Source organism: Rutidosis leptorrhynchoides, chromosome 10 (assembly GCF_046630445.1).
Source record: "Rutidosis leptorrhynchoides isolate AG116_Rl617_1_P2 chromosome 10, CSIRO_AGI_Rlap_v1, whole genome shotgun sequence".
In the NCBI taxonomy this organism is placed as follows: domain Eukaryota; kingdom Viridiplantae; phylum Streptophyta; class Magnoliopsida; order Asterales; family Asteraceae; genus Rutidosis; species Rutidosis leptorrhynchoides.
In genome coordinates, this window is record NC_092342.1 from 284,149,982 (window position 1) to 284,177,442 (window position 27,461).

General features: G+C 32.6%; 3 protein-coding genes and 1 long non-coding RNA gene across 5 annotated transcripts; 3 read left to right on the forward strand and 1 right to left on the reverse strand.

Annotated features, from left to right (window-relative positions):
* Positions 1-1,445: 1,445 nt before the first annotated feature.
* LOC139871810 (2-isopropylmalate synthase A-like) lies at positions 1,446-6,483 on the forward strand. 2 transcript variants are annotated; one of them, XM_071859544.1, is made up of 10 exons: positions 1,446-2,122; positions 3,572-3,785; positions 3,856-3,936; positions 4,449-4,538; positions 4,632-4,819; positions 4,924-4,957; positions 5,064-5,222; positions 5,297-5,431; positions 5,916-6,058; positions 6,218-6,483. In XM_071859544.1, exons 1-10 carry the CDS (start codon positions 1,461-1,463, stop codon positions 6,324-6,326), a joined length of 1,815 nt encoding a protein of 604 aa, XP_071715645.1. In that variant the 5' UTR covers positions 1,446-1,460; the 3' UTR covers positions 6,327-6,483. The 2 variants fall into 2 exon arrangements, with proteins under 2 accessions (XP_071715645.1, XP_071715646.1); XM_071859545.1 differs by lacking the exon at positions 3,856-3,936.
* Positions 6,484-11,244: 4,761 nt separating this feature from the next.
* On the forward strand, positions 11,245-12,519 carry LOC139872225 (uncharacterized). The gene is made up of 3 exons (XR_011766951.1): positions 11,245-11,368; positions 11,968-12,064; positions 12,443-12,519. It is a non-coding gene; the product is annotated as an uncharacterized lncRNA (long non-coding RNA).
* A 2,491-nt stretch (positions 12,520-15,010) lies between these two features.
* On the reverse strand, positions 15,011-17,333 carry LOC139872649 (PLASTID TRANSCRIPTIONALLY ACTIVE protein 6, chloroplastic-like). Its single transcript, XM_071860567.1, has 3 exons — positions 16,510-17,333; positions 15,882-15,986; positions 15,011-15,124 (listed from the first exon to the last, which is right to left on the reverse strand). Exons 1-3 carry the CDS (start codon positions 16,576-16,578, stop codon positions 15,011-15,013), a joined length of 288 nt encoding a protein of 95 aa, XP_071716668.1. The 5' UTR covers positions 16,579-17,333.
* Positions 17,334-25,985: 8,652 nt separating this feature from the next.
* LOC139871099 (uncharacterized) lies at positions 25,986-26,357 on the forward strand. The gene has a single exon (XM_071858841.1). The coding sequence runs from the start codon at positions 25,986-25,988 to the stop codon at positions 26,355-26,357; it is 372 nt and encodes a 123-aa protein (XP_071714942.1).
* The last annotated feature ends 1,104 nt before the right edge of the window (positions 26,358-27,461 follow it).

Consider the following 27,461-nt stretch of genomic DNA (forward strand, 5'->3'; position numbering starts at 1 on the left):
TGGTCCCCAATTACAAATAGTCACATGACAAATTAATTGTTATTATTGTACTTGGTAATAGTGGTAACCATGTACTCATGTAGTATGTTATATTGCTTATGATTGTGACTATACCCTATGGGGAGTGATTTGTACACCACCTATTTTTAGCCGTACACCACCAAACATGCTTTACAGGGTTGTACAGTACAACAATGTAAAGCATGTTTGGTGGTGTATGGCTAAAAATAGGTGGTGTACGAATCATCACCCATACCCTATAACTACATTCAACGATTTTAGTGTTTAATGATCTTAGAGTTAGGTTTATTTATATCTTGCATTCAATTTTTATCAATTCAGGTTTCATATGGTGGTGATTCATAGACTTTTTATTTCATAAACCGTACAAAATTATAGTGGATTAAGAGTTAATGACAGATGTTCGAATGCGATGTTGAAATCCACCTGATCATTTGTGGGACGAACTAATTCATATCTACCATCCCCGAAGAGGAAACCCGTACGACAAATTCATACAAACATTGCGTATGGTAAAACTCATCGAGTAAGACTCGCACGCGAAACTCGCACGCAACACGCCTGGACCTCTGAAATTGACGGGTAATTACAACGAAAATATTTTGCGAACACACCTCCCTTATGGGAAGAAGTCAGGTTTCAGTTTCCACCAATTTTAAAATTAAAATTAACTCCGGAACAAAATTGAATGCAAGATAAAAATTTTGGGTAAGTACTAGGATTTGTAATCCTCTGAGTTAAGAATATTTGAACTTTTGAATTAAATAAATCGGAGTTTGTAAGAAGGAGATATAACCAAAATGGTGAATATTATCACCATTTTAATCATATTTCTTTCATACGAACCTATATTAAGTACATTCGAATTCAAAACGTTCGCATCTCAAGAGATTACAATTTTCACTTTTTCTATTTGTAGTGAAACCACGGTGCAATTTTAATGGTTTAATATAGGTTAAAAAAGACATTTAAAATTTCGTTGATTTTGGCCCCCTCAGTACAAATCTTTAAGTTCCGCGCTTCTGAACATCTGCTATGGCGCTGTAACTCATTTCGTAGTTAACCTTTCAAAATTTTAAATTATTTTAATCTAATTTAATAAATTATCATTAATTAATTTAACTTTAAATAGTCAGTACTTAAAATAGGAACTTGAAAATACTTGTTAGAGGGGCTAAAATATTCATAAGTTTAATATATTAACCCGTAATTGTTGTTAAACAAAGTAGATTAAAGTATTGAGCCAACATAAGTATAAAAGTAGCTTTGTTATTTAAATTTGCATTAATGTAATATAATAATAAAAAATACCTCAAATACTCTAATCTATCTATAATTCTAGTTATATCATTTAAATTTTATTATATGTTGCCTAAATATTTATAGTTAATAAACCTCATCTAGTCATCTCTCACATTCCACACACAAAACCACCTCTGATGTCTGCTGCGGCGGCGGCGGCGGCGTATTTCTCGCACCCTAATATCTTCCCTCCGGCGACTGGTAGCACCGGCGGAATTCGTACACTTGTCTACTTGAAACCCTACACATCACAAAGAAAACCATTTCAAGTTGTATGTTGTTCTTCTAGTCGTCCACAATACATCCCAAATCACATTCCAAACCCTAATTACGTTCGCATCTTCGACACCACACTTCGTGATGGCGAACAATCTCCCGGCGCCACCATGACCACTAAAGAAAAACTCGACATCGCACGTAAATTAGCACAACTCGGTGTTGATATAATTGAAGCAGGGTTTCCAGCTTCATCAGATGCTGATCTAGAAGCTGTAAAATTAATCGCAATTGAAATTGGAAACCCTAATGTTAATAATAAGCAGGAGGAGGGTGGAGGTCACGTGCCGGTGATCTGTGGATTGGCTAGATGTAATAAGAATGATATTGATAAAGCATGGGAAGCAGTGAAACATGCAAAGTATCCAAGAATTCATACTTTTATTGCTACTAGTGAAATACATTTGGTTTATAAACTTAAAATGACTAAACAACAAGTGGTTGAAAAAGCTAGTAGTATGGTTGCTTATGCTAGAAGTTTAGGGTGTAATGATGTTGAATTTAGCCCTGAAGATGCTGGAAGGTATACATTTTTACTTTTTACTTTTACTTATATATATATATATATATATATATATATATATATATATATATATATATATATATATATATATATATATTTGGATTTGGATTGCATGTATATGGTGGTGTGATGAATGATTTGATTGGAATAAGGTGAAAGAATGTGATTTAGTTTGAAAATGTGTTTATTTGACTTTGATTTTGTACCAAAATTGTGTAAATCTTCTCAGATAGATTAAATTTGTACATACTTTTTTGTGTATTAAATTTGATGCAACAATGTTCTCTATGCCAAAATTAAAAGGGTTAAGGCTAATCAAGGGCTATATATCTTTTATTTGTCCCGATGTAGTCCATATACCCAAAAAATACTATTATATGTCATAAACTTTGAAAAAGTGCATCGATGTAAACAAAAGGTAACCTGTTACCGTCTAAACATGTCACCTTTGGTTTACATCGATACACTTTTTGAAAATATGTGACCTACATCGATACACTTTTTGAAAGTATGTGAACTACATTAGTACTTTTTTTTTTTTTTTTTTTTTTTTTTGTATAAAGCTTACATTGGAACAAAAAAAATTATACTTTTTTGAAGATCAACCTACAAAATCGATCAACCTTATTTATCAGGTCAACGGTTTACATTAACACATTTTTTTAAAGTTTATGGCCTATAATAGTATTTTTTGGTTATATGGACTACATCGGGACAAAATAAAAAGTATATGGCCCTTGAGTAGCCTTAACCCAAATTGAAAATGATTGAAACAATTATGTGAGTTTTATTTTATTAGTTGTTACAAATAAGTTAGTTGTTTATGTTCAACAATGACATTAATTATGTTCAGAATTATTATGTATGTCAAATAAATTATTATATTGGAAGTGATTAGTGTTACCCAATGGCAATTTACATTTTGGTGCATACCTTGGAATTGAAATCCTTTGGTGCTACTGATAAGATAAGATTACATTTCACACCAAAACAGTGCAAGAATTTAGTTTACACATTGGAGATGCTTTTAGGTTTAGGTTTAGCTATTTATAAATACTACTATTACTTTTGTATATATGTGGTGTTATGAATTAGGGTTTATGGGTCTAAAAATGCAGCTTATGTAGTGATTTTTGCATGTTGTAAACTAATTGTTTTCTTGAAAAAATGGAAGCACACACTTGTCAAAAATAATTGATGTTGATCAGTCTTTGTGTATATATGTGAATTTTTGTTTGAATTTTATGTAAAAACCCATAAAGAAGGTCTATAACCCTAAACTTTACTTTAATGAGTCTTAATAGACATATTATTACATATAGGTTTGATGAAGTACCGTTGTTTATACTCATCAATTTCTAACTTAACTCGTTATCTTTTTCAAATTTTGTTGTTTACCTATATGTGTGATCCTCATAAAGTATAGAATTATTTTCTGTTTGTTAACAGATCAGAGAGGGAATTTTTATATGAAATATTGGGCGAGGTTATTAAGGCTGGTGCAACAACTCTTAATATTCCTGATACCGTTGGCTATAATTGGCCTCGTGAGTTTGGGCAGCTCATTGCAGACATAAAAGCCAATACACCTGGCATTGAAAACGTCATTATTTCTACCCACTGTCAGAACGATTTAGGACTTTCTACTGCCAATACCTTAGAGGTAGGTGCTTACAGTATTTATCTTTTTAAACCTTGTTTTTTTTGTATGCTAATTATAGTATGACTTTGAGGGGGCTTATTCTGGTGCAAGACAATTAGAAGTAACAATTAATGGAATTGGAGAGAGAGCTGGTAATGCTTCTTTAGAAGAGGTAAGTGCATTGTTGTAAAAAACCCCCCGATTACTCCCGGTTATTGCTTTTTAAGAACAGGCCGATCTGATTTTTCAAAATCCGTTTAGTTAATCGGTCAATGTCGGTTAATGGATCAAGATCATATTTGTTGTTCAAAGTCGGATTTAGTACAAGTCAAAATCAAGAAAAGTCAAGATTGGTCAACATTTTAATATGAATTTAAACTAGAATTTTAGAGTTCTTGAAAAAATATACAATTACTTTTATGTTTCTAGACAGTTATGTTAAAGTTTTTGTTCATGTTTATGGTTTTCTTCTATGTGTTTACACATGATGTTGAAATTTTTTATTTTAATGTATAATATGTCCAATCCAATTAACCCTTGAGTTGCCGATTACTCCCTCTATAGTCCCGGCTAGTTACTCCCAAGTAGCGAGTTTTGCAACCTTGGGTAAGTATAATGTGTCTTTTTTAGAAGAAGTAAGAGAAAGAAATCGATGTATATGAGAAGTTAATTTTGTTGACACAGGTGGTGATGGCTCTAAAATGTAAAGGTGAATTACTTGGAGGTCTTTACTCAGGAATCAATACAAGACATATCGTCATGACTAGTAAGATGGTATATATTGAAGTTTTTTTTTTTTTTTTTTTTTTTTTTAGTACGCGTTTGTAATACTCAATTGGGTAGCGCATTATGAGTATTGTTATTTAGGTGGAAGAATATAGTGGATTGCTGGTGCAGCCTCACAAGGCTATTGTTGGTGCTAACGCTTTCGCACACGAAAGTGGGATCCATCAAGACGGGATGCTAAAGAACAGAAGCACATACGAAATCATGTCTCCTGAAGATATTGGACTTTTTAGATCTAATGAATCTGGGCTTACACTTGGAAAACTCAGGTATGATTAATCACAGTTAGTTACTTGTTATAATGTAACTTTTATACTTTTAGTATGTTCTGTTGATCGAGTACCTCAATGATTTGTGTAAATTAAATGTACAGTGGCCGCCATGCTTTGAAGTCTAAACTTTTTGAGGTATAGCGCAATCTTGAATCGCTAATTCGAACATGAGGTTAAGAACACCTTAGTTATTATACATTTTAATTTAATTTTAATACCTGACTTAATAAATTTTGCTCAGCTTGGTTATGACATTGATGGGCGAGAACTTAATGATCTTTTTTGGCGGTTTAAATCCGTTGCTGAAATGAAAAAAGTCATTACTGATGATGATTTAGTAGCGTTAGTATCAGATGAGGTGTTCCAGCCTCAAGTTGTTTGGAAGTTTGGAGACGTTCAGGTACTAGGTCCTATTTGCATACATATTATGTTTGTTATGTATTTGAACTAGTTTAAACTAATTTTAGTTTACAGGTTACATGCGGGACTCTAGGCCTTTCGACAGCTACTGTAAAATTAATTGATGTTGATGGGAAAGAACATATTGCTTGTTCTACTGGAGCAGGACCAGTCGATGCAGCTTATAAGGCCGTTGATCTCATCGTTAAGGTTTAAATCCTAACTTCTGGATGGGATTTAAATGCATTTGTGAATCTCAGTTGCTTCAAAATTTCAAATTATCATATTTATATTTATAATTTATTATTTATTATAATTATATTTATTTATTACAGTATTTATTATTTATATATATTTTATATTTATATTTATAATTATAATTATAATTATAATAGCAGTTTTATACCTGCTGCCACATTACATTATTATTTCTGTGTATTTTTTAGAGGTGGACCCAAGTGATTAACCAAGAGTAGAGTGAACCTATTAAAACTTGATTGGAGAGATTTTTAATCCTGATTCGCAAGATGATTCTTATTTTTTTCCTATTTATTTGTAAATTTCATCTTGCAATGATGATTAAGATCATCTGCATATTGTAACTACAATAAGCATACACATACAAAATTTTGTTTGTACTACTTGTGATTTGTTCTAATGCACTTCATTATTTCATTTTGATACTATTTAACAGGTTCCTGTGAAACTCCTTGAGTACTCGATGTCTGCAGTAACAGCAGGGATCGATGCTATAGCCAGCACACGTGTTGTAATTGATTCAGAAAACAACCACACATCAACTCATTATACTGGGGAAAAGATTTCAAGGACATATAGGTATATATAATTATTTAGTCTTCTGGGAATGCAACGTTATAGCTGTGCTATAAAATGGTAAAAAGGTCTTTTTTTAACCGGTTAACCTACAAAGCAGAAACAACAAATGGTATTTTAACTAATTCACACTAAATGAATTTTCATGGCTTTTGTTTGCAGTGGAACCGGAGCTTCCATGGATATTGTTATATCCAGTGTCAGAGCGTATGTTGGTGCCCTTAACAAGATGTTAGGGTTAAGAAAGCAATCAACAAACGGAAGCGCATAAGTTTAAAAAAATCTGTTGAGCAATGTTCGTAGTTGTTAGGGCTTGGTTTGAAGTTTACTGTGCAATAATTGTGATAAAATGGAGGAACTTTTGTTTTGTGCATTTCTGTACTATCTTGATGTATTAATTGGGGTGGTTTAAAAGTCACCAAGTTTTATTGGAAACATCTTATCATTTCTTATTTGATTTGATCATTTTATAGTGTAGAATGAGTGAAAGACTAGTGCTGTAAAAGTTGGCCGACTAGTCACCGACCTGACTAGGCCTAAGTCAGTCAAAGTCGCTGGTCAATGGCTGGTCAACACCGGCCACGGGTCAATATTGATTAAAAGTCGGATTGTTGCAACTTAAATTTATTTGGTCAAAATCAGTATAAATATGTCATAATCAGTCAAATATAGTCAAATGTCTGACTACTCTAGGCCAACTGGTCCCTAGTACAATGTTTAACTAGTTATGACTAGTGACATTTACAACTGACCACCATATCTTTTATGGTGTTTCGAAGCAACAAACTGAGTTGGAGAGCAACGTCTTTCAAAGCACATATTCGGTCAACAACTGTTCTTGTAAGAAGCTGGATTATGAGTTTGGCGACGAAACATGTTATCTAAAAAAAGGATTATAATTATAACTTCAGTTTAAGTTAAAAAAAAACGGTAATCTGCAAAAACTTGCTATAGTAGAACCTCACTCTGTACGGAGTAACAAATTATATGTTGACTTCTATTGTTTGTTAATAAAAGAAGACGTGCAAAATGACACGGGTTGGCAGAATCCTAAATTTGATCACACCCCATACCACTCAAGCTAAACAAGAATGATTTATGTTGGGAAGATTAAAGTGCTATTAATCCACTCACGTTTATTAAAAAGATGAGAAAATTGTAAACTGATGAACGAGTTTTGAACCATAACGAGTCCTATTTTTTCTCCTCTTTTATTGTTTCTGTTCCATCACATTCTCGGTGTTCGTAAGACTTCAAATCTTTTCAGGTGAAAGGTGCTGTGTCATTTTCAAGTTGTCATATATTAAGTTTCTTGAAATGTAAGGATATGTGATTGAAAAGTTAGTGTGTCTCGAAACTCCAAAACTATTAGTGTGAAGAAACCTTTGGGCGACGATTCAAATGGTGTTGTGGCCCCTTCTGTTTCGAATTTACCGTTTGCGGCTTTCGACGAAATGATTAATCAAATGGGGGTCGTGAAAGTCAATGCTATTTTAATTAATTTTAGTGACCAACCTAAAGTCTCGATCAAAATCAAAAAGTAAAGGAAAAAAGGCTAGTGCAAGGAGAAGAAAATAAAAGTTTCTCCGAGTTCGTAAAAGATGCTTGAGATGTCCAGAGAGATTGACTGTCTTTCTTCGTAACCTCGCTTTAGATGGTTTCAAATCTTTTCGGTCAGGTTTAGATTAATCACCCTCTTTATTTTGTTGCTTGTTTGTTTGTGTTGTGGTTTGTGGTTCTTATTTTATCGTTATAATCCGTTGTCTAGTTGTGAGCTCTCGCTTAAATTTGTTGTTAGTCGAGCTCGTATGTTTTGCTAAGGCTTGTATGTTTTGAAGAATTCTATCTTTTTGATGAATCTTGCCTTCGGCTAATATATGATTATAGTTATTTCGGCAAAAAAAAGTAGAGAGGATATACTTTCTTAACGTGGTAATTTGATGACAAAATTAAACGGATAATCATATATTTTGTAAAAGAATATTAGCAGAATCGTCTCATTATTTTCTAATGTCCTGTGCAAGATCTAAAAATGGGCTCTTTTAAAAGTTAAAAATTTTCAATACATATAAAAAAAATAATACTACTAAACAATTGTCATTATCATTAAAAAGTGCTCAAAACAATCGTAGCAAAATCTTTTGTTCTTAAATAGTTATAATCATATTAGACTTAAATATTATTTAAATAAAACTGTCATCCTACCATTTTTAGAAGCAAAGTTGTTGATCAACTATTTATAGTTAATACTCTACAATATGCTGTTCTCAATGCTATCATCGCCAGTACATTTTTCCTGTGACATGATAGACAGCAAGTACGACTTCAGCAAGTACGACTTCAGCAAGACAAGGTCTCTCTCTCTCTCTCTCTCTCTCTCTCTCTCTCTCTCTCTCTAAAATAGCTTTTTTCTCCTCCTTCTCCAGATCTAGGGTTTCTTCATCTTTGTTACAGCCGCCACTTCCTCCTTTCTCCTACCTTCCCTTTCTTGTCTTCCCGTTCTCCAGGTTTGTAACTCAACACCGTTACTCCTTCCGACCACCGGCACCTCGCCGGTGGTCCGGATTTTTTGTGTTTTCCGTTGGTGAATAAGTGTACCTCCACTTCTTTACTTCCCGACGGTGTATGCATCTCCGTTATCTCCTCTGCCAGTTTGCCAGAATTCAGGTGACGATCCAGTGGTTTTTCCATTAGATCTGTAATCCGGTTAGGTACGCGGGGTGGTGTGGGTTGGGTGCTCCGTTTTGGGTGGTTTTTGGCCTGGGTGTTATGTTCTGTTGTTTCTCACGCCGGTACCGCTCCTAGGTGGTCGTAGGCGGCGAGTTCCAGTCTGAACTCTATGGCCACCGTGGTTGGGTGACGGTTTATTTTGGAGGATGACTGTTTTTTGGGTGGCCTGAGGTGGGTATACAGTTACTCCGGTGCCTTTGCCTCTGACGGTTACTGGCGGTTGCTGACGGTTGCTATCGGAAGCTGGCGATGACCGGCGGACGACGGCGGCGGTTGGCGGCTGTTGGAGGCTGTGGTCAAGCTCGATAGGTTGCTGTTGGTGTTGGCTGTTGGTGTGGTATACGGTTGCTGCAGGCAGCTACTGGCGGTCCTTGGCTGCTGGTAGAGCTGACGGCGGCTGGAGGCTACTGTTGTGGCTAACGACTGTTGGAGACAGTTAGAGTTTGATCGGTGCCGGGGTTGTGGTTGTAGAAAATTCAGAAAATTTGGCGATTATGGTCTTGATCTCTTTGTGGCTCGGCTTTGTGGATGATTCGGGTTGGTTTGCACGATTGCTCTCGTTCATTCCATTTTTCCCGTCATTGTGTCCGTTTCGGTGGGCGCAATGTTGTTACCGACATAGCTGCTCAGATTGGCTTCGGAAAATTAGGTTTCGGGATTAGTGTTCTTGGGTTGCCCGATGGGCGTGGTGGTTGTGCGATTCTTGATGTGTGTTGGAAGCGGAGTTTGGGTTTTGGGGTCGGGTGTTTGTATATGTATATTTAGATTCGGTGGTGTTTATGTAGTGGTGATTATTTTTAGCTTTCTAATGTGGTTGTCTCGAGTACGAGTCTGTAATTACAGTTCATCAAAACTGTGTTAATGTTGTAATCCCGGATCATTTGATCTTTATATATATATATATATATATATATATATATATATATATATATATATATATATATATATATATATACACTACTATTTTTGCCAAAAAAAAAAAAAAAGCAAGTACGACTTCAACAGCTTTAAATAAATTTGAAAAACTTCTTTAAGGCAGATGTCATAGTTATCGGAATAGTCAACAATACTTGATAAACAATAACACACAGTTCTTAAACTTTTTGGACTTGTTTACAGCCGTCAATTATTTATTTTCCAAGATTTCTATATATATATATATATATATATATATATATATATATATATATATATATATATATATATATATATAGCGAAAAGATCCATAGAGAACTAGAGTATGTAGAGAACCCATAGAACTCATAGATTGAACTTCAATCTATGTGGAGATTGAGCTTCAAAAAAAAAAAAATGAAAAAAAACCCAGTTAATCTACACACTAAAAAAGTCAATCTGTACAAAAAAAGTCAATCTGCAAAAAAAAAACTGAAAAAAGTCAATTTAAAAAAAAACTGCAAAAAAGTCAATTTGCACGTAGATTGACTCAATATGCACAAAAAAAGTCAATCTGCACAGAAAAAAAAGTCTATCTGCAAAACAAAAAAAAACCTGCAAAAAAAATCATTCTGCACGCAGATTGACTCAATCTGAAAAAAAAACAAAAAGTCAATCTGCACAGAAAAAAGTCAATCTAAAAAAAAATGCAAAAAAAGTCAGTCTGCACGCAGATTGACTCAATCTGCACAGAAAAAAAGTCAAACTGCACAGAAAAAAAAGTCAATCTGCAAAAAAAAAAAAAAATGTCAATCTGCAGGAGATTGACTCAATCTGCACGAGTTCCATGGATTTTCTACTACCTTTGATTCTCCATGGATCCTCACCCTATATATATATACACTACCTCCGTCCCAATTAGATAGTCCTGTTTTTTCATTTTGGGATGTCCCAAATTAATAGTCCACTTCCATAAATAGAAAGGAAAGAGGATATTTGATTGATGGATCTGGAGAGAGAAAATATTTCATTGGTGGATAAATGAAGTTAGTGGGATTTCCTAAAAGTCATTTTGTCTGTGGACTATTAAATTGGGACGGATATATATATATATATATATATATATATATATATATATATATATATATATATATATATATATATATTGTTTTTCCACTTCAACTCTGTCATCGTTTCTCTCATTATCATCAACTCATTGAGGTTGACTTGTTGCTTCTACTCCGTATCTATTTTATGCATTCATTCTTTTTCGTTCCTTTACAATTTTAATAAATAAAATCTTCATTACCCCCAACCTACCCACTTTAAATCCCAATGTGGGTATTTCATATTCTTATTTTATTCCCTGTAATTCTTAAAAATATCAGTTTTTTTCACAGTTCTAAAAGATCAAGATTTCTGGGTAAAGATTTTTAATGTGTATAATTTATCTTTCTTGATTTTAGTGTTTCTTTAACCTTTTCCTAAATTCTGGAAAACGGTTAGTTTTTTTATTTTTATTTACAAAAAGAAAAAAAAAAGAATTAATCATGGTTAGTGTGAACTGTGAAGGATATTATATCAAATAAGATAAGATAGTGGTAGGTTTAGTTTAGTATTGGGACAAATTCTATCTCTTCTGATTACATACATCAACTGGTTTTTCATCATCTGAGCTTGCTAGAAGAGGTTTGTTCTTTCACCTACCTGGGCTCCATTTCTGTTAACAATTCTTGTTTTTTATTCTTATTTTATTATATTTTTGTTGTTGGGTGTTTGACTGTTTTACAATAATAGAAAAGAAACAGTACTAAAGTAATACAGTAATATTGAATTGTGCATAAAAGTGGGATTTTGTTGTCTAATAATATAAAATATCTTTGTATCTTTATATGGTATAAAGATTACAAATTGTGTTTTTTGTTTATTTAACCAAGTGAAAAGTCAAGGTATTTGATGCTATTAGTTGTAAATTTACTTTCTTTAATTAATGCTTTAGTGTTTGATCATTTTGAGTGATTGAACTTTTTACTACCTTACTTGACATCTAACTACAAAATTACAGAAACCATTTTATTGTAAAAAATGCCAATAATACAAACTGTATGATGATAAGTTTGCAAGATTATATGTTTTTAGACAAATTGAAATATAACAATCCAAGCACATCTTGCCATAATTATCCAAATTTATGAATAGATTTGTTATTAATGACTTTTGTGGTTTTTGTACTTCTAATATATGATGGAATGTATGTATTCTAATTGACTTCCTATATTGTAACTTAGGGATCAATGCACCTACTTCTCTCAATCTTTAGCAAATTATGTGATGTTGGCAATTGTTTATGGAGGAATACTAATTTACAGGAAAAGTGGGCTCAAGGTTAGTTATCTTTAATTTATACTTTCTCTTTATTAAATACTACTTAGTTAAGGTCAATATATTTATTCATTTGTACTATCCATTTACATTTCTACGAGGCTAATGGTAGCTTGTTATTAGAGGTAGCAATTTTGAATGATGATTTGGGTAGTTGGGTTGCATTCTTATCGCAAATGGGTCATATAAAATTTATCTGAAAGGGGAACAATTTGAAAGGGTCGAACGAGTTGAAAGTTACTCTCAAGTCTTTTGTACGCGTATAGCCTGCAAAATCGTACTAGTTAAATAGTTTAATATTGATATTATAGTAATGCTGTCAAATCCATTTTTACCTTTAAAGCATTTGACAGTTTCTCATTTTTATCTATACATTTGCAGGCAAGATGGTATTATTATTTACTTCTTGGACTTGTAGACGTACGTAGAGGCTAATTATCTCGGTAAGTGTTTTGCGACAAAAAAGCATAATTAATCTAATGTATTTTACTTCTTTTGATGATATGTAGAACATGTCTTTGGAATATATTTACTCGATTTTAGCATAGGTCACTACATAAGTATCCCATTTGTTGAATTTTATGCCTTTTGATAAACAGTGGTGAAGGCGTATCAGTACACATCAATAACGAGTATAATGTTGCTCGATTGTTGGTCCATTCCATCGGTCATATTACTAACTTGGCTCTTCCTAAAGACAAAATATCGGTTCAAAAAGATAGCCGGAGTTGCTATATGTATTGCTAGCCTTGTGCTCGTCATTTTCTCAGATGTTCATGCTGCAGATCGATCACGTGAGTGTATATATATATATATATATATATACACACACTCACGTGATCGATTTTTGTAGAGGGATCAAATGAGAATTTTTTTTGTGTAAGAACCCTGAGAACTCAAAAATACACTGAAATTCGAGTAAAAATGGAACACGGGCGAACAAAAAATGCGATATTCGAACAAAAAATGCGATATTCGAACAAATTGTGTTCTACATTTTGGTATTAGAAAAAAAAAAAATTTTTTTTTTTTGCTCGACTATGATTTTTTTGTTCGTCCGTGTTTTTAATTTTTGCTGGACTTCCTTTTTTTTTGCTCGAATTCCCTTTTTTTTTGCTCGAATTTTAGTGTATTTGGGTGTATTTTGGAGTTCCTAGGGTTCTCACCCTAAAAAAGTTTTCACTGGATCCTCTCCTTTATATATAGGGGCAGGATCAATGGGGAAGTTCTCACTGGATCCTCTCGCCAAAATAAAAACATTTATCACAAAGTGTCTTTATTAAATGTTCATATTTTCATCCAATCTATAATGTTCGTGAACAAAGTTTTTTCAAAAAACGAAAAAAAAAAAAAAAAAATTTGCTTCCCCCCGCTTCCTCCCGATTGGTTACTTCCCTCTTAATCCTACCGCTATATATATATATATAATGGATGCAGTATCCTAATATAGCCGAGTGGTCGGGTCTTGAGTTCCTCTCGAGGTTTTAGGTTCAAATGTTTCCTCCTTTTTTACTTTCCTTTTTTTTTGAGTGGGTAAAAAAAGTTCAGAAATGATCACGAAATACCTGGATAGGTCGTGCACATCTAAGTAGAAAACTCCCATAGGCCGTGTACATTTGAGTAGAATACTCCCTTTCTCGAGGTAGCTTGAAGAAAACTATTTTCATCCATTTATCGTTTTAAATAATGGATGTAGTAAAAACATCTGATGGTATATATCCATTGTGACGATATTTTTAGGGTTAACTTACATTATCGAAACTACTATGACTATCATGATACTAAAAAGAAAATTTCTTGCAAATATGCATTTACAATGTTTTTTTTATAACACATAGCTAATTATGAAAAAAAACTACTCCCTCCGTCCAATTATAATCCAATTACAAGTGTCCACTTACTTAGTAGCTAATCTTGAAATACAACCACACATTTAAAAAGAAAAAAAAACTAACAAAGCATATGCTAGTAAACAATCTAGCCACACAAAATCAAACAGAATACAAAAAATGAAGATCACATGAGAGCTTGCTTCATTTTCATAATTTCATGTAAATCTTCAAGGTAACCAAGATCTTAAAATGCATCTTGTTTATATCCAATGGGAATAGGCTGCAACGAATCATCTTGATACCGAATCATATTTCATATCAGCTTCAATGTGAAAAATCACTTGCGGCTTCTTATCAGAAGTTTCAATAATTGGCTGCGTGTGTTCTTCCATTGTTCATAAGTGTCCAATTTTTCGCTGCAAGTGTTTTAGACAATTGTTTCACGTACGTATGGGTAAACGCAACACTAACATTCCAAATAGCTGACAGATCACTAATCATATTGTATACATCGTGCTACCTTATAACATGTTAACTTGTCTAGGCATTCCGCATGTTCTGCGCGAATTACTAAATTGTCTAGGTTACAATCTACAAAACTGCGACAAGCAAATTACAAAAGGCCGACTAATATTGAATACAACGCTCAGCAGAAACAAGAACCAGTTTGAAACGTTGAAGTCCCGCAGCTTGCTGAGGTGTCTTTCCATGTCTTTTCTGTCCTTATTCCACTCTTCTCTATGTACTACAGTCGTTGGGTCGTCTCTCTCCTCCTCCAATTAGTATTTGGGTCGGTCAGAATATTTATTATATATTCAATAAACAAGTCATAATAAAATTAATTTAATTAAAACTGTAATTGAGATGGATAATTACCGAGGGTATAATTTTGAAAGAAGTCGCATTGTCCCGAATAACAGAAAGTCGTTCTTTCTATCCCTATTTCTTCCTTCTGGAACTGTCACCTGTAATCGTAATATTCAGATTAAAGAACCATTAATAAACTCAAGCATGTAAATTAACTGCAACACCGCAAAGCATGATTTGGATGAAAACGTATGTGTTGAGTAGAAGAGATAATATATCGGCTTGTTACTAATCAAAACTTTTGCGCGAGTTATCGACGAGTTATCGATTTTGTTTTAGAATCAATAACATAAATCTCTTCAAAGTCCAGCACAAAATCTGGATCATCCAACCGTCTGTTCCTGTAATGCTTTGTCAGAAACACCTTCAAATAAAACATATAAACGTCATTATATGGCACAACATACAGATGAAAATGAATAAAGTGTATAAACCTTGAGCAAAAATCAAAGCTCTTAAGTGTATGTTTTTGTAGAATATTATCTTAGGTTACAAGCACAAACTAAGAGGTAATAATTGTGGCTTGTATACTTTCATTTTCTCGCTTTAGCCTTCAGTTTGAATAGGTTTATCTGTTCAACGCATTAGCTAACAAATTAATTTTCGATCATTTTAAACTTTCAAGTTTGGTAAGTGCATACAAGTTATAATAATAAATGTATAATTTCAAAACAAAATATACCTACAACACCTAGCAGAACTGTTTAGTGTTAAACATATAGAGTTTGGTAAGTGCATATATATACGGTAATGTAACTCCTTAAAACATGCTTAACTTTCATAGAATGGTGTTATAGAGTTAACTTATGTTGACGAATAATAAGATTTCAGGGCACTACTACTGTGAACCAATAATTTTAATCACAGAAGTTATATTACTCTGTATGATTTAATTACTTTGGCCAGCTTTCAACCCGTTTTACACCTATACGTTATGTTTCATTAGTACATCCATTCAAGTTTTAAAAGCTAAAGTGCATCCTTATATTGATAATCTCGTATACAGGGTATTACATTTAAGACAGTATGAACCAAAAAAACTAAGCATATTTAGCAATAAATCCAACAAAATATTAAAATTCATATGAATATTTCACCATAATAAATCACAAGTTACTCACCTTCATAACCTCCCACTCTGATTTGTACATGGGATCTCGTAGTGCATCAATTGGTGGTTCCGTGACATTGTAAGTCCCCCAATCACTTTTCGCACATCTAATGTACTGCAATTTTTGAAATGCATATCATTATGTACTATATAATTTATTAAAAAAGAATCAAATAAAGGATGTTTTGTAATGAAAAACGAAACAGTGCCACAATGGATTATATATCATCAGAGTTAGGAGACGACAGTGGGATAGGTCAAAGGTTGAAACAGGCCCAACTCGGTCAATTTATCGGTCAACGGACGAGTTTCCCGGCCAACTCGGGGAGTCCTCGGCCAACTCATTAACGCGGCAACTAGCTAAAAAACTCGAAAACTCGGTCAAAAACTCAGCAAATTGGTCAAAGTCTATTAAAATTTATATTAGATCATATATATTTTTATTAAAAAACTAGAAAGTCAACATCATCCGAGTTCTTCCCAAGTTGCCGAGAACTCCCAAAAATTTCCGACCGTGTTACCTCCAAGTTCCGAGTTCAACAACCTTGCATTTGAGACAGAACTCAAATTAACCCATCTATAACAACATAGATCAATAGTACGTTGTCATATTCATGCATGAAAATTGGAAAAATAACCTTCTGAGGCATAGGCGCAAGAACTCTTGGAATTGCATAAAGATCAGTATCAGGTTCCGTCACATACATTTGCAACCAAACGTAAATCTGTTAGTAAAATACTCCTCAAACACAAAACATAAGAAGCAACTCAAATGCATTTTGATGTTGAACATTATATTTCGCAAATAAGATAGCAAGCCATATTAACAACACCCTTTAACTTTTATTAACAAAAACATGTGTCAAACGCAATGACTAAAACTTACAAGAAAATGTGTATAAAAAATAAAAAAAATAAAAAAAAAAAGGTTATAAATTAGTATGCTCACACTTTTCTTCTAATGGAATTAAAAGAAATGTATACCCATCAAACAAAGACCCGCAAAGTATAATGCATGGATAGTCGTTAGTTACATAACTTAAGATTTGATGTAATCATCAGCTTTTATATACATAAAAGGGACAAAAAAAACATCATCTAATACAGTTTGACGTCTGCGTTTGCGGTTGTCATCATTTTGACGTTTTCGAAATCTGATAATTTTAAAGTCACATCCAAATCATCCTGCTCGGATACGGCCTTGAATAAACTATAAAAAAAATGTGGCCGAGCTCAAGTTGGAATAACTTGATATTGTACGAGATTGAGTTCAATGTTTGTGTACTATTTTGCATAGTTTTTCAATTAAATAACTTTTCAAGCTCAAGTTGATTGGTTTACGAACTTGACCTCCATAAACTCATTTCATTGCTCGAGCTCAAATAAGCTCATTTATACTTAAGGTCTTGTGTTCAAGTCTATTGCTAACATATATTTAAAAGTTTAATTACACAAACTATGAACTCAACTTATGAAACAAATCAAGTAGTAACCGGTGTTTGAACTTGACTCAAGATCGAACGTTCTCAACAAGCTCAAACACAAATTTAAACAAGGTTGAACTCAAACTGGTTAACAAGACAATATATGCATATAATAATATATTAATAGTGGGGTGGGATTGGTTGTGTTTGCAGTTGTGATTATATTATAATCCTAATTCTAATTCTAATTCTAATTCTAATTCCTAATAATATAAAAATAAATAAATAAATAAACATATAGGATAAGGAGTACAATAAATTTAAGTATATACCTCTCTGAAATCATAAACATCATTATCAGGATCAGGTGGTCTCCTAATGAAAAAATCACAATCCATTAAACTAATCTTATGAAACTCATCTTCAATAATTCTATAATCAACAACTTGTTCTGAATTCCATCCTTGACTCAACGCAAAACTATTCATTAACCCAATTCCATCTTCAGCACCAACAACTCCTTCATCATCATATTCAACATCATAATCTCTTTTATTATCACCTTCATCTACTTCTTCTTCATCCATTTCATCGTTATCAACCTCGGCCCCACCGCCATCTGCGTCTCCATCTCCGCCGTCGTCGGAAAATATCCTGAAGTCTCGCCGTCGGAAAGGAGGGTTTGGTTTTTGGAAGGATATTTTGGGGAAATTGAGAGTGCGAGGTGTGAGGAGTGATGATGGGATATTAATTGTTGTTGGCAACTAAAAGTGAAGAAAAATATAAGCAGAAAAGGCAACTTCACATGGGGTTAAAGGAGACTAAATACCATAAATTTACAAAGATTTGACTTTTTATTCAAATTTCAAAACTTTACTGTCAACATTTAATCTAAAGTTAGTTCAATTTATAGAACTAATCAGTGAGAGAATCCTAAGACTAATTCACGTAGTCATGCTTGATAATTAGCTTTGATTATATACTTGAAACAACATTATTGTTGTCGCAGTCAAACACAATCTAAAAAGAAGTCAAAACTTTGCTTGTGTTTGTCGCAGTCATTGTTTTTTCAGTTGAAGGACCGAGTCAAGTAGTCATGTGGTTCAGCCTTTGTGGTATTCATTATCAGATCTTGCAACAAGCGACAACGTTATTGTTGACTTAGTCTTTGAACTAAAACAGCAATGACTGCGACAAACGCAATCAAAGTTAGTTCAATGTAGCCTAGTGGTCATGGGCTCCCTGTTATGGTGTGTTTACTTTGCAAAGTTTTGATTTTTTTTCTCACTAACCTATCTCGAAAATGGCAAAAGATAAAAGGTGTGGTTTTAGAGGTCAGTTGTATTTTGAGGGGATGAGGGGCAAGCGATCTCGGTCACAGTGGCGAAAATACATGGAGGCAGAGAGAGGAGGAGGGGGGGGGGGGGGGGGGCTGCCCTCAGTGGATTTTTTTTCCAGTGTTAAAATTTTGGGTTTTTCGACTTTGACCCAGTGGAATTTTTTTTTTTTTGCCCCAAAACCAACATATTTTGCCCCAAAACCTTTGAATTTTGCCCAAAAAATTCTCCAACTTTTGCCTCAAAACCTTCAAATTTTACCCAAAAACCTTCAAATTTTGCCCAAAAACCTCAATTTTTTGCCCCAAAACCTCCATATTTTGTCCAAAAAAATTGCTACGGTTTTTTTTTTTTTTTTTTTTGCCCCCGGTGAAAAAAAATCCTAGTTCCGCCACTACTCGGTCAACGGCCCAGATTCATTATATCTTAACAACCCTGCATTTTATGTAAATGTAGTGTTGCGAACCTGAACCGTTGATCACCGGAATCAACGGTTGAGATCGTCTGCCCTCTTAGAATTTTACTTAAAGATTATAGGAAAACATTAGGGAAATTATCATCTAATTACATTGTCAAATGGTGATAACTACTCTAGTACATTGGTTATATATACACATAGGGTAAATTAAACTCAGCTGAATGCAAACCTCAAGTCAACATATAGTTGTTTATGCAATGAAAAAGTCAAAGTTTAAAGATCGGGAATCTTGAAAATAGGTGATAAGAAAGGGATATGAATCAATCATATAAGCAAATTTACAATAGCACCTTGAGCAACATCTACAAGTGTCTCATGTTCACCAGATTAATGTAAATCCAAGTCTTAGACTTTTACATTAAAAAAAAAAAAAAAAAAAAAAAAAAAAAACATTTACAAATTTGTATAAAAAGTAAGGTAGAAAAACCAACCTGGTGATACTAACCTAAAGCTCCATCAAATCAGCAATCTAAGAGCAGCAACCCAGATCTGAAAACCCCATTTCAAAAGTGAACAAAAACGTTATGAAGTATTGAATTTTTTTTTTTTTTTTTTTTTTTTTTTTTTTTTTTTTTTTTGGTATAAATTACGGTATAGAAAAAAAGAAAAGAATAGTAGAATTTAGAAATGTCTAATAAAAATTGAAATAATCAAGAAGGTATATATATTATTGAAAAAATTACGCGTTGGTATCTGTAGTTTGTTAACTTTTTCCATCACAACACCTATACAATTTTTTTTTGCACAGTTGGTACCTATCGTTTGCTTTAATTACGTGGTTGATACCCAATATTAACGTTTATTCTTGATGGTTAACCGCTCACAATGTGAGGGTATTATCGTCCGATCAATGTCTTCAATTTGAGTTAATTCCACTACGTTATGCATGTCTTGTAGAAACACAAGAATAAAAATTATATAAATAATTGGGAGTTGTAATCCCTTGAATCTAATAATTTGCTTAAAATTCAACGGATCAATTAGAGCGTGACATGTTGCGCGACAATCACATGTGATTGAAAAAAAAAATTCAAAATTTATTTTTAATTTTTTTTTAAAAAAAATTAAAAATTTTTATTTTTTAAAAAAAAATGTTTTTTTTTTTATTTTTTTTTAAAAAGTTTTTTTAATTTTCTTTAATTATAGCATTTCAAATAATCACATGTGATTGTAAAACCCAATCACATGTGATTGTAAAACACAATCACATGTGATTCTGCATTTCAAATCCAATCACATGTGATTGAAAAAGAAAATCAATTTTTTTTCAAAAAATATTCAAATTTTTTTTTCAAAAAAAAAATAACCAGAAACAGACTTTAATTCGGTGATTTGATCAAGTTTGTTAGCATTTCATGATCATATCTTCAAAATTTCAGACTTTAATTCGTTGATTTGATCAAGTTTTAATAAAAATTTTGGTGTTAAAAGGTTTTAGCACCAAATTTACTGAAATTCGTCATTTTATTAAAAAAAAAAATTCAATCACAAGTGATTGGATTTGACATGCAGAATCACATGTGATTGGGTTTTACAATCACATGTGATTTACTGCATAAAAAAAAAAATTTGAAAAAAAAAAATTCGTAAAAAAAAATTTCAAAAAAAACAATTTTTTTTGAAATTTTTTTTTTGAAATTTTTTTAAATTTTTTTTTCAATCACATATGATTATCGTGTCACGTGTCGCACTCTGATTGGTCCCTTGGATCTCAACTTAAAAGTTGGTTTCATTTGAATATTCCTCACTAAGCGAATAATTAAACTTTCAAAAACTGATACAATCAAAACATACACGATTTGAACCAACTGAGACTTTTTATCACTTTAGTTTTGATAATTAAAAAAAAAACTTCATTTTTATTAGAAATCTTAAGGACTTTTTAGCCGATTTAGACTTAGGATACTAGGCCTAAAATTGTGACCTCTAACAAATTATCACTACGTACTTGTATAGTTTTATTTTAGTGTTACTTGAGAATATTTGATTTATATTTTATAAATTTGGACTTAAAGTGACAAAAATAACTCTTGGGTTATAAGAAATAACAAATAATGATAAAGTGCTTGTAATCTTCTTTTTTATTACCAGCATATTTCACATGCCTATAGAATATCGTTCGGTTTGAATTAAAAAATACAAAGAGTAATAATAAAAAAGCAAGAGCAGATCACGTGGCCAATAAACAACCTTTCCTTTTTGTTATCATCTTCTCCATCTGGTTCTCTCGATCTCCTTCACTCCTCCTGGAAAAACTCCATTAAAACAAAAAAATTATATATATATATATATATATATATATAAACGATTTTCTACATTTATTTAATCACTACATATCTATCTATCTATTTCTATTCTATATATAATAACAAAAGCTAAAATAAATCATTTTTAGATAGCAAAACTAATCTTAGCTATCCATTAAATTAATTATTAATGATCTAGATCCTTAATTTTCTCCTAATCTTTCTAATAACCTCATAATCCTAGCATTGAATTGTTTGATTACGAAACAACCTTTATACAAAAAAACTTCTATTTATGAATAATGATCTAATACGGAGTAGAAGAAAATATCATTCAACGAATAGTTAATGAATTATTTTCTGAGAGTTCGTTTGTGTTCATTTTATATTAAATAACGAACTATCATTTCCACTTATAATTTGTATTTATATAGGAGCTCAAGAAATTTAGTTTTATATTACATACTTATGATCATTTGTTAATTAGGAGTTTAAAAAATTAAAATATAAAATTGAACTTAGTACTTACAACCGAACATACGGATGTTCACTGATGTATCATTGGTTTATTCTCTCCGATTTTTTTTTTATGTTTTGCTTTTCATAAAACCTGCAACAACTATAACTTATAAAATACATACTGTTATAGATAGAATATGTACTGACAATTTTGACATGTGAAGATTATTTGAGGCACATTTTTTTATAATAATAGAATGTAATGTATATGTAACCTGAACTCGAAGAATGAAGAGATAGAAGGGTAATGGGGTCAGAAATAAAAAAAAAAAAACAATTATTAGAGTTACATTTTTCAGCTTATTTAAAGGGCTAGAAAAATAACTTGATCTATACACATATTCTTAATGTGAAGGTGTTGCATTTGGCGGGTCAGAAACATATCAAAATGGGTTTCGACATAAATGGGTAATATTTTTTGCAATCGTCTTCCCTTGTGTAATATTTTTTTTTTTCGTTGAACAAGTTTGTATATGTATTTATTCCTAATGTTCAAATTCATACTAAAGATTGTTTATTTATAAATACTAGATGCTTAGATTCAATGTTTTGTAGGGCATTATTTTGATAAATTGTCAGTGGTGACTATCCTTGATAAGTTGATTTATATTTACACTATATTTGTTTCTTTACTTATGGTGGCTATGATTAACTTCCCATAAAAGGTACACTATAATGTGACTAGAATGAATACGTTCAATTGTTTGACAGACATTAGACATATCGTGTTTTTTTGTTTTGAAGGTCGTTTGTGAATTTGTAAAGATGGGTTTAATGGGAAAGCAAACATGAAGCTACAATTTGCGAACATGTCAATGGTTAGTAATGACATTCTTATGTAGATATAAACCATTAATTGGTTGAAATTGTCACTTTTTTTTTTTTTTTTTTTTGAAAGGCAAGGTTAGTTGTTAGTTGTTAGACTCGAACCTGGGTCACTCTCGAATCCATGAAACATGGATACCAATGAAGCAAGGCCTCATTGGCTGAAATTGTCACCTTAAACATCCATTTGTCTATATTTATTTCTAACTTATTACTCCTAACTTATTAGGCATTTTCAACTCTATCTTTTAGGTTTGCTTATCGGTAATGCTAATTTGGAGACACTTTGATTTGTGATAGTTAACAGAATTCTTTTAGGAGTAAGTAGTTGTTTGCAACCAAGATCACTCATGAGTTTGCTAAAAACAACAGAAATTTTGTGGTCAACCCTTTCAAGTAAATGAGTCAAAATTGGCTCACTGCTGTATCATGGGTTTATTACGCTCCGTTTTTTTTTTTTTTTTTTTTTTTTATGTTTTGCTTTTCAGGATGTTACTTCTAATTGCATATGTTGTTTTCCCATGTGTGTTTGATTATTGTTGCTTATGAGGTAATTATATGGTGTTTGATAGTAGTTGTTGTCATTGTTTGTGTTGTTTTTTCTGCTGTTTCAGGAAGGTATTTCAAATCATCAAACGTCGCTATCTTTACATCAACACGTCAAGAGATTGGAAGCGTGGAATAATCTATGGGAAATAAGACCTAAGTTTAAGAATTAGACTTGCATTTATGGGTTTATTTGTTATCTTTCGCTCAACAACTATATAGCAATATTCTATGATTGTGTCCGTTACTGAAAACTACGCAAATAATATAATGTTTCACATTAAGTATTTTCTAACTAACGATTGCTTAGTCCCATAAAGTAGCTCCGCGAATTCGCGGGCATTAAGCTAGTAAATATATAAAAATAAAATTTAAGTCACTCGACGCAACTGACCATTGGGCATCCAAACGTCTCTAAACTCGTTGATTACGCAAATCACGATCAAAGTATTAGTTGGAGTTTTTTCCTGTGATCTAGTCGTCACCCATCATCTTCTGATCTTCAAATCTTTAATAATCAAGACACAAATACATAATAAGAACTCAAGATCAAGATTAAAGAATAAATAAAAACATCTTATTTTCACTCCTTTTTTGTGTGTTATTGATAATTAATCATTCTGTGAAGAAAGAATTGAATAAGAAAGAAGATAGATATAATTATTTACATTTTGGATAGTGTGGTACAGTTTTGTTAGTCAACAAGTGTACTGTGTACATGTGTTTGTGTAATTCACTGTCTTTGCTTTGCTGTCAAAACCAAGGTGATATCTTTCTTAACTTTTTATCCTCTTGTTTATATATAAAAATAATCTAATTTTGAATAGGATTTTAAAATATATTTGGTTCTATTATGTCTACTTAACATTCTTTATGTATGTACGCATGTATGTCTCGTGTATGTATGTTTTATGTATTGATTTGGTATGTATGTATGTATGTATGTATGTATGTATGTATGTATGTATGTATGTATGTATGTACGTACGTACGTACGTACGCGGTCATATATGTTTATTGTTCTTTTAGTGTAGCTTTTCTGGATATGTCTTGAACTCCGCACATCAGTCTCAGGTACGTTTCCTTTTATATATATATATATATATATATATATATATATATATATATATATATATATATATATATATATATATATATATATATATATATATATATATATATATATATATATATATCTTGTTACCTAGTTTTTTTTTTCTACGGCCCGATTTTATGTGGCAACAGCAAACGTCGATTTATTGGCGACTCGACTGCCGCTTAGTGGCTAAATTGAACTCCAGGCTTACTTAAAACCTATGGAAATTCGATTTCTACCATTTTCATGGCGTCTCCTTTTATTAATCTATTTATTTATTAATTTTTATCATTTTTTTTTTGCCGGAGGTCCTCTTGGAAGTAATCTCTTTATCCGTCGAACAGAGAGAAGGATGATTTTCCCTACTCTTGTGAGTGTTTCACTCGGGGTGGAGAAATGATTTCTCTTTATTCTAAAATAGAGGAAGGATTGTCTACGTCTCACCTCCCCCGTACCCCACGTATGTGGGATTGGGTATGTTTTGTTTATATAAATCTTGTTAAAAAATTACACAACTACTCCTCCTCATATACAACCATCTAGTGTTCAAAATAAAAAATAAATAAAAAATAAATAAAAAATAACAAAAAGAACTTATTCAATTTTTACAAAGATCTTTGAATAGATTTATTGTTAGACATGAAAGTAATGCTAATGAAAATACAGTTGAAGAAAACAATGTTTAAGAACATAATGTTGAAGCAAATAATGATGGTTAAAATGGTGTCGAAGAGAATAATGTTGATGAAAACGAAAATAAACACAATAGAATGTTTGAAGAAAATGCAAATCAAAAATCTTTTGAAGAAAATAATGAAAGACTTAAAAATTCTTATGATATTGGAGTATAATGCAATATTTTCGATGCGAGAGTTTGAGATGGTTTAAGTTCAAACATGAAAGATTTAGTTGTAAGTAAATGACCAGTTAGGAAAACAAATTTTATTTACGCAGTAGATAAAGCATGTAGACGCTTCTCTAGTTCATATTATGTAGGTAAGTTACAGAATAATGAGATTATTGATAGAAAGTGATTCATATGTTGTAACTGAAATTCATTGTTTATTTGTAAAATTGTGTTGTATTTATTGAATAAATATTGGCATAAGAATTAGCCTCCTAACTTGACTAGGTTCCAAACCTTTAAAGGTATTGTGGTGTACTATTTAAATTTTTTTAGGGGGCATATTTTCGACCATCTCGCACTGGACATCTAAATTCTCAGGACCGGCTATGCCCAAATGACCACTCTAACCACACCACAACGATGAATGCTCCCCACCGCGAAATTAAGATCCATGACACCCCAAATGACAAGTATAACCACACCACAACGATGAATACTCCTCACCGCGAAATTGAGAGCGATGACACCCCAAATGACCACTGTAACCATGGTAGCATTACAAGTGGTCTGGTGAGGCAGGATGATCACAACACTAATGTTCAAGAACATCCAACTATTCGTATCTCGAACTTAATATGTATATTTATTTTTATCATTTTATTTATTTGCTGTTGTAGTATATTTTATATTGCTTAGTTTGAACACACATCTTCCCCAATTCTATATACAAGAATTTTCCATCTGTAGTGTAGCTACAAAATATGAATTTTCTTCATTTTCCATTGTAACCATTAACATGACGATGACTGCCCGAAACCCAAATCATGCAATAGATATCAACTTCAACACATTGAATCTAACATTGTACTATCAACATCGAAGTCTTGCGGAAGCCGCATCGTTGCTTCATTTATACCAGTCATTTAAGGCCAAAAACAAGATTTATTATACATTCTCGGGATCAAAATTGAAGATCAATAATGCCCGTTGGATGCGGTTCTTGGCTGCCCAAAAACGTGGAGATGTGATGCTTTGGTTTGACGCGACGTCATCGATGCGGTTTACGGATTCCACCACCGACAGCATGATCCACATTATACATGCCAATTGTAGAATAGCAGTTGGGTCAAATGGGATGATATTACCAAGAGATAAAGATAATAAATGATAAAATGTATGAATTTGATCTTGTATTGAATAAATTGATTGTTTGATACAATTGAATTTTTTGTTTGATTACATTTGCTAAGTGTTTATTTTATACATACTTTTTCTAACGGCTATATCTATATGAAGTTAGGCTCCAATTTAACTTTTGGAACCACTTCACCATTTAAGGAAAGATGAGGCTACACATGGACTTATAACCGTTGAATGCTTGAGACATATGTTGTCTTGTGATCTTCTAAACTGGGAAAGGATGAAGGGCACTTTCTTCTGATCCCAAGTCAATTACCTCAATTGGTAATCTGCATTTCTCATGTATTCTGACACTCCCCCTCAAGTTGAATAGTGGGGTTTTCAATATTCAACTTGCTAAGAACTTCACTGAAGAGTCTTCCGTTGACTGATTTGGTGAGGATGTCGGCTAGTTGATCTTCGGATCTGATTGATGGAAGGGAAATGATTTCATCATCTAATTTTTGTCTAATAAAATGTCGATCAACTTCCACATGTTTGGTTCGGTCATGTTGAACTGGATTTTCTGATATGGCAATGGCTGCCTCGTTATCACATAATATTTGAATGCTATCTTCTGGTGGAAATCCGATCTCTGTTAGTAGTTTTCGGGTCCACAATGCTTCTACAACTCCTTTGGCTATCCCTCTAAATTCTGATTCTGCACCTGATAGAGAAACAACTTTTTGTTTCTTGCTTTTCCAAGCAACTAAGTTACCTCCGACTATTGTAAAGAAGCCGGACGTTGATCTTTTATCTCCTTTTTCACCAGCCCAGCTTGCATCTGTATAAATCTTTGTTTCGAGGTGCCCATTCTTCTTGAAAACAACTCCATGATCCGCTGTTTTCTTCAAATATCTGATGATTCTCATTACAGCTTCCATATGGTGATCCTGTGGTTGATGCATGAATTGACTTACAACTCCAACTGCATGTGCTATATCAGGTCGAGTGTGAGCAAGATAGATGAGTTTTCCCACCATCCTTTGGTATTGCCCTTTATCAGCAAGATCAGCTTCGTCTTCCATATATAGCTTCTGGTTTGGAATCATTGGAGTATCAGCTGGTTTGCAATTAATCATACCTGTTTCTG

Coding starts and splice junctions, on each gene's coding strand:
- LOC139871810 (XM_071859544.1), top strand. CDS start 1,461: ATGTCTGCTGCGGCGGCGGCGGCGGCGTATTTCTCGCACCCTAATATC. Junction 2,123..3,571: donor AGCCCTGAAGATGCTGGAAG/GTATACATTTTT, acceptor GTTTGTTAACAG/ATCAGAGAGGGAATTTTTAT. Junction 4,958..5,063: donor TGAAGTCTAAACTTTTTGAG/GTATAGCGCAAT, acceptor AATTTTGCTCAG/CTTGGTTATGACATTGATGG.
- LOC139872649 (XM_071860567.1), bottom strand. CDS start 16,578: ATGTATGTGACGGAACCTGATACTGATCTTTATGCAATTCCAAGAGTT. Junction 15,987..16,509: donor TTGCGCCTATGCCTCAGAAG/GTTATTTTTCCA, acceptor CAAAAATTGCAG/TACATTAGATGTGCGAAAAG. Junction 15,125..15,881: donor CAGAGTGGGAGGTTATGAAG/GTGAGTAACTTG, acceptor TTTTATTTGAAG/GTGTTTCTGACAAAGCATTA.
- LOC139871099 (XM_071858841.1), top strand. CDS start 25,986: ATGACGATGACTGCCCGAAACCCAAATCATGCAATAGATATCAACTTC.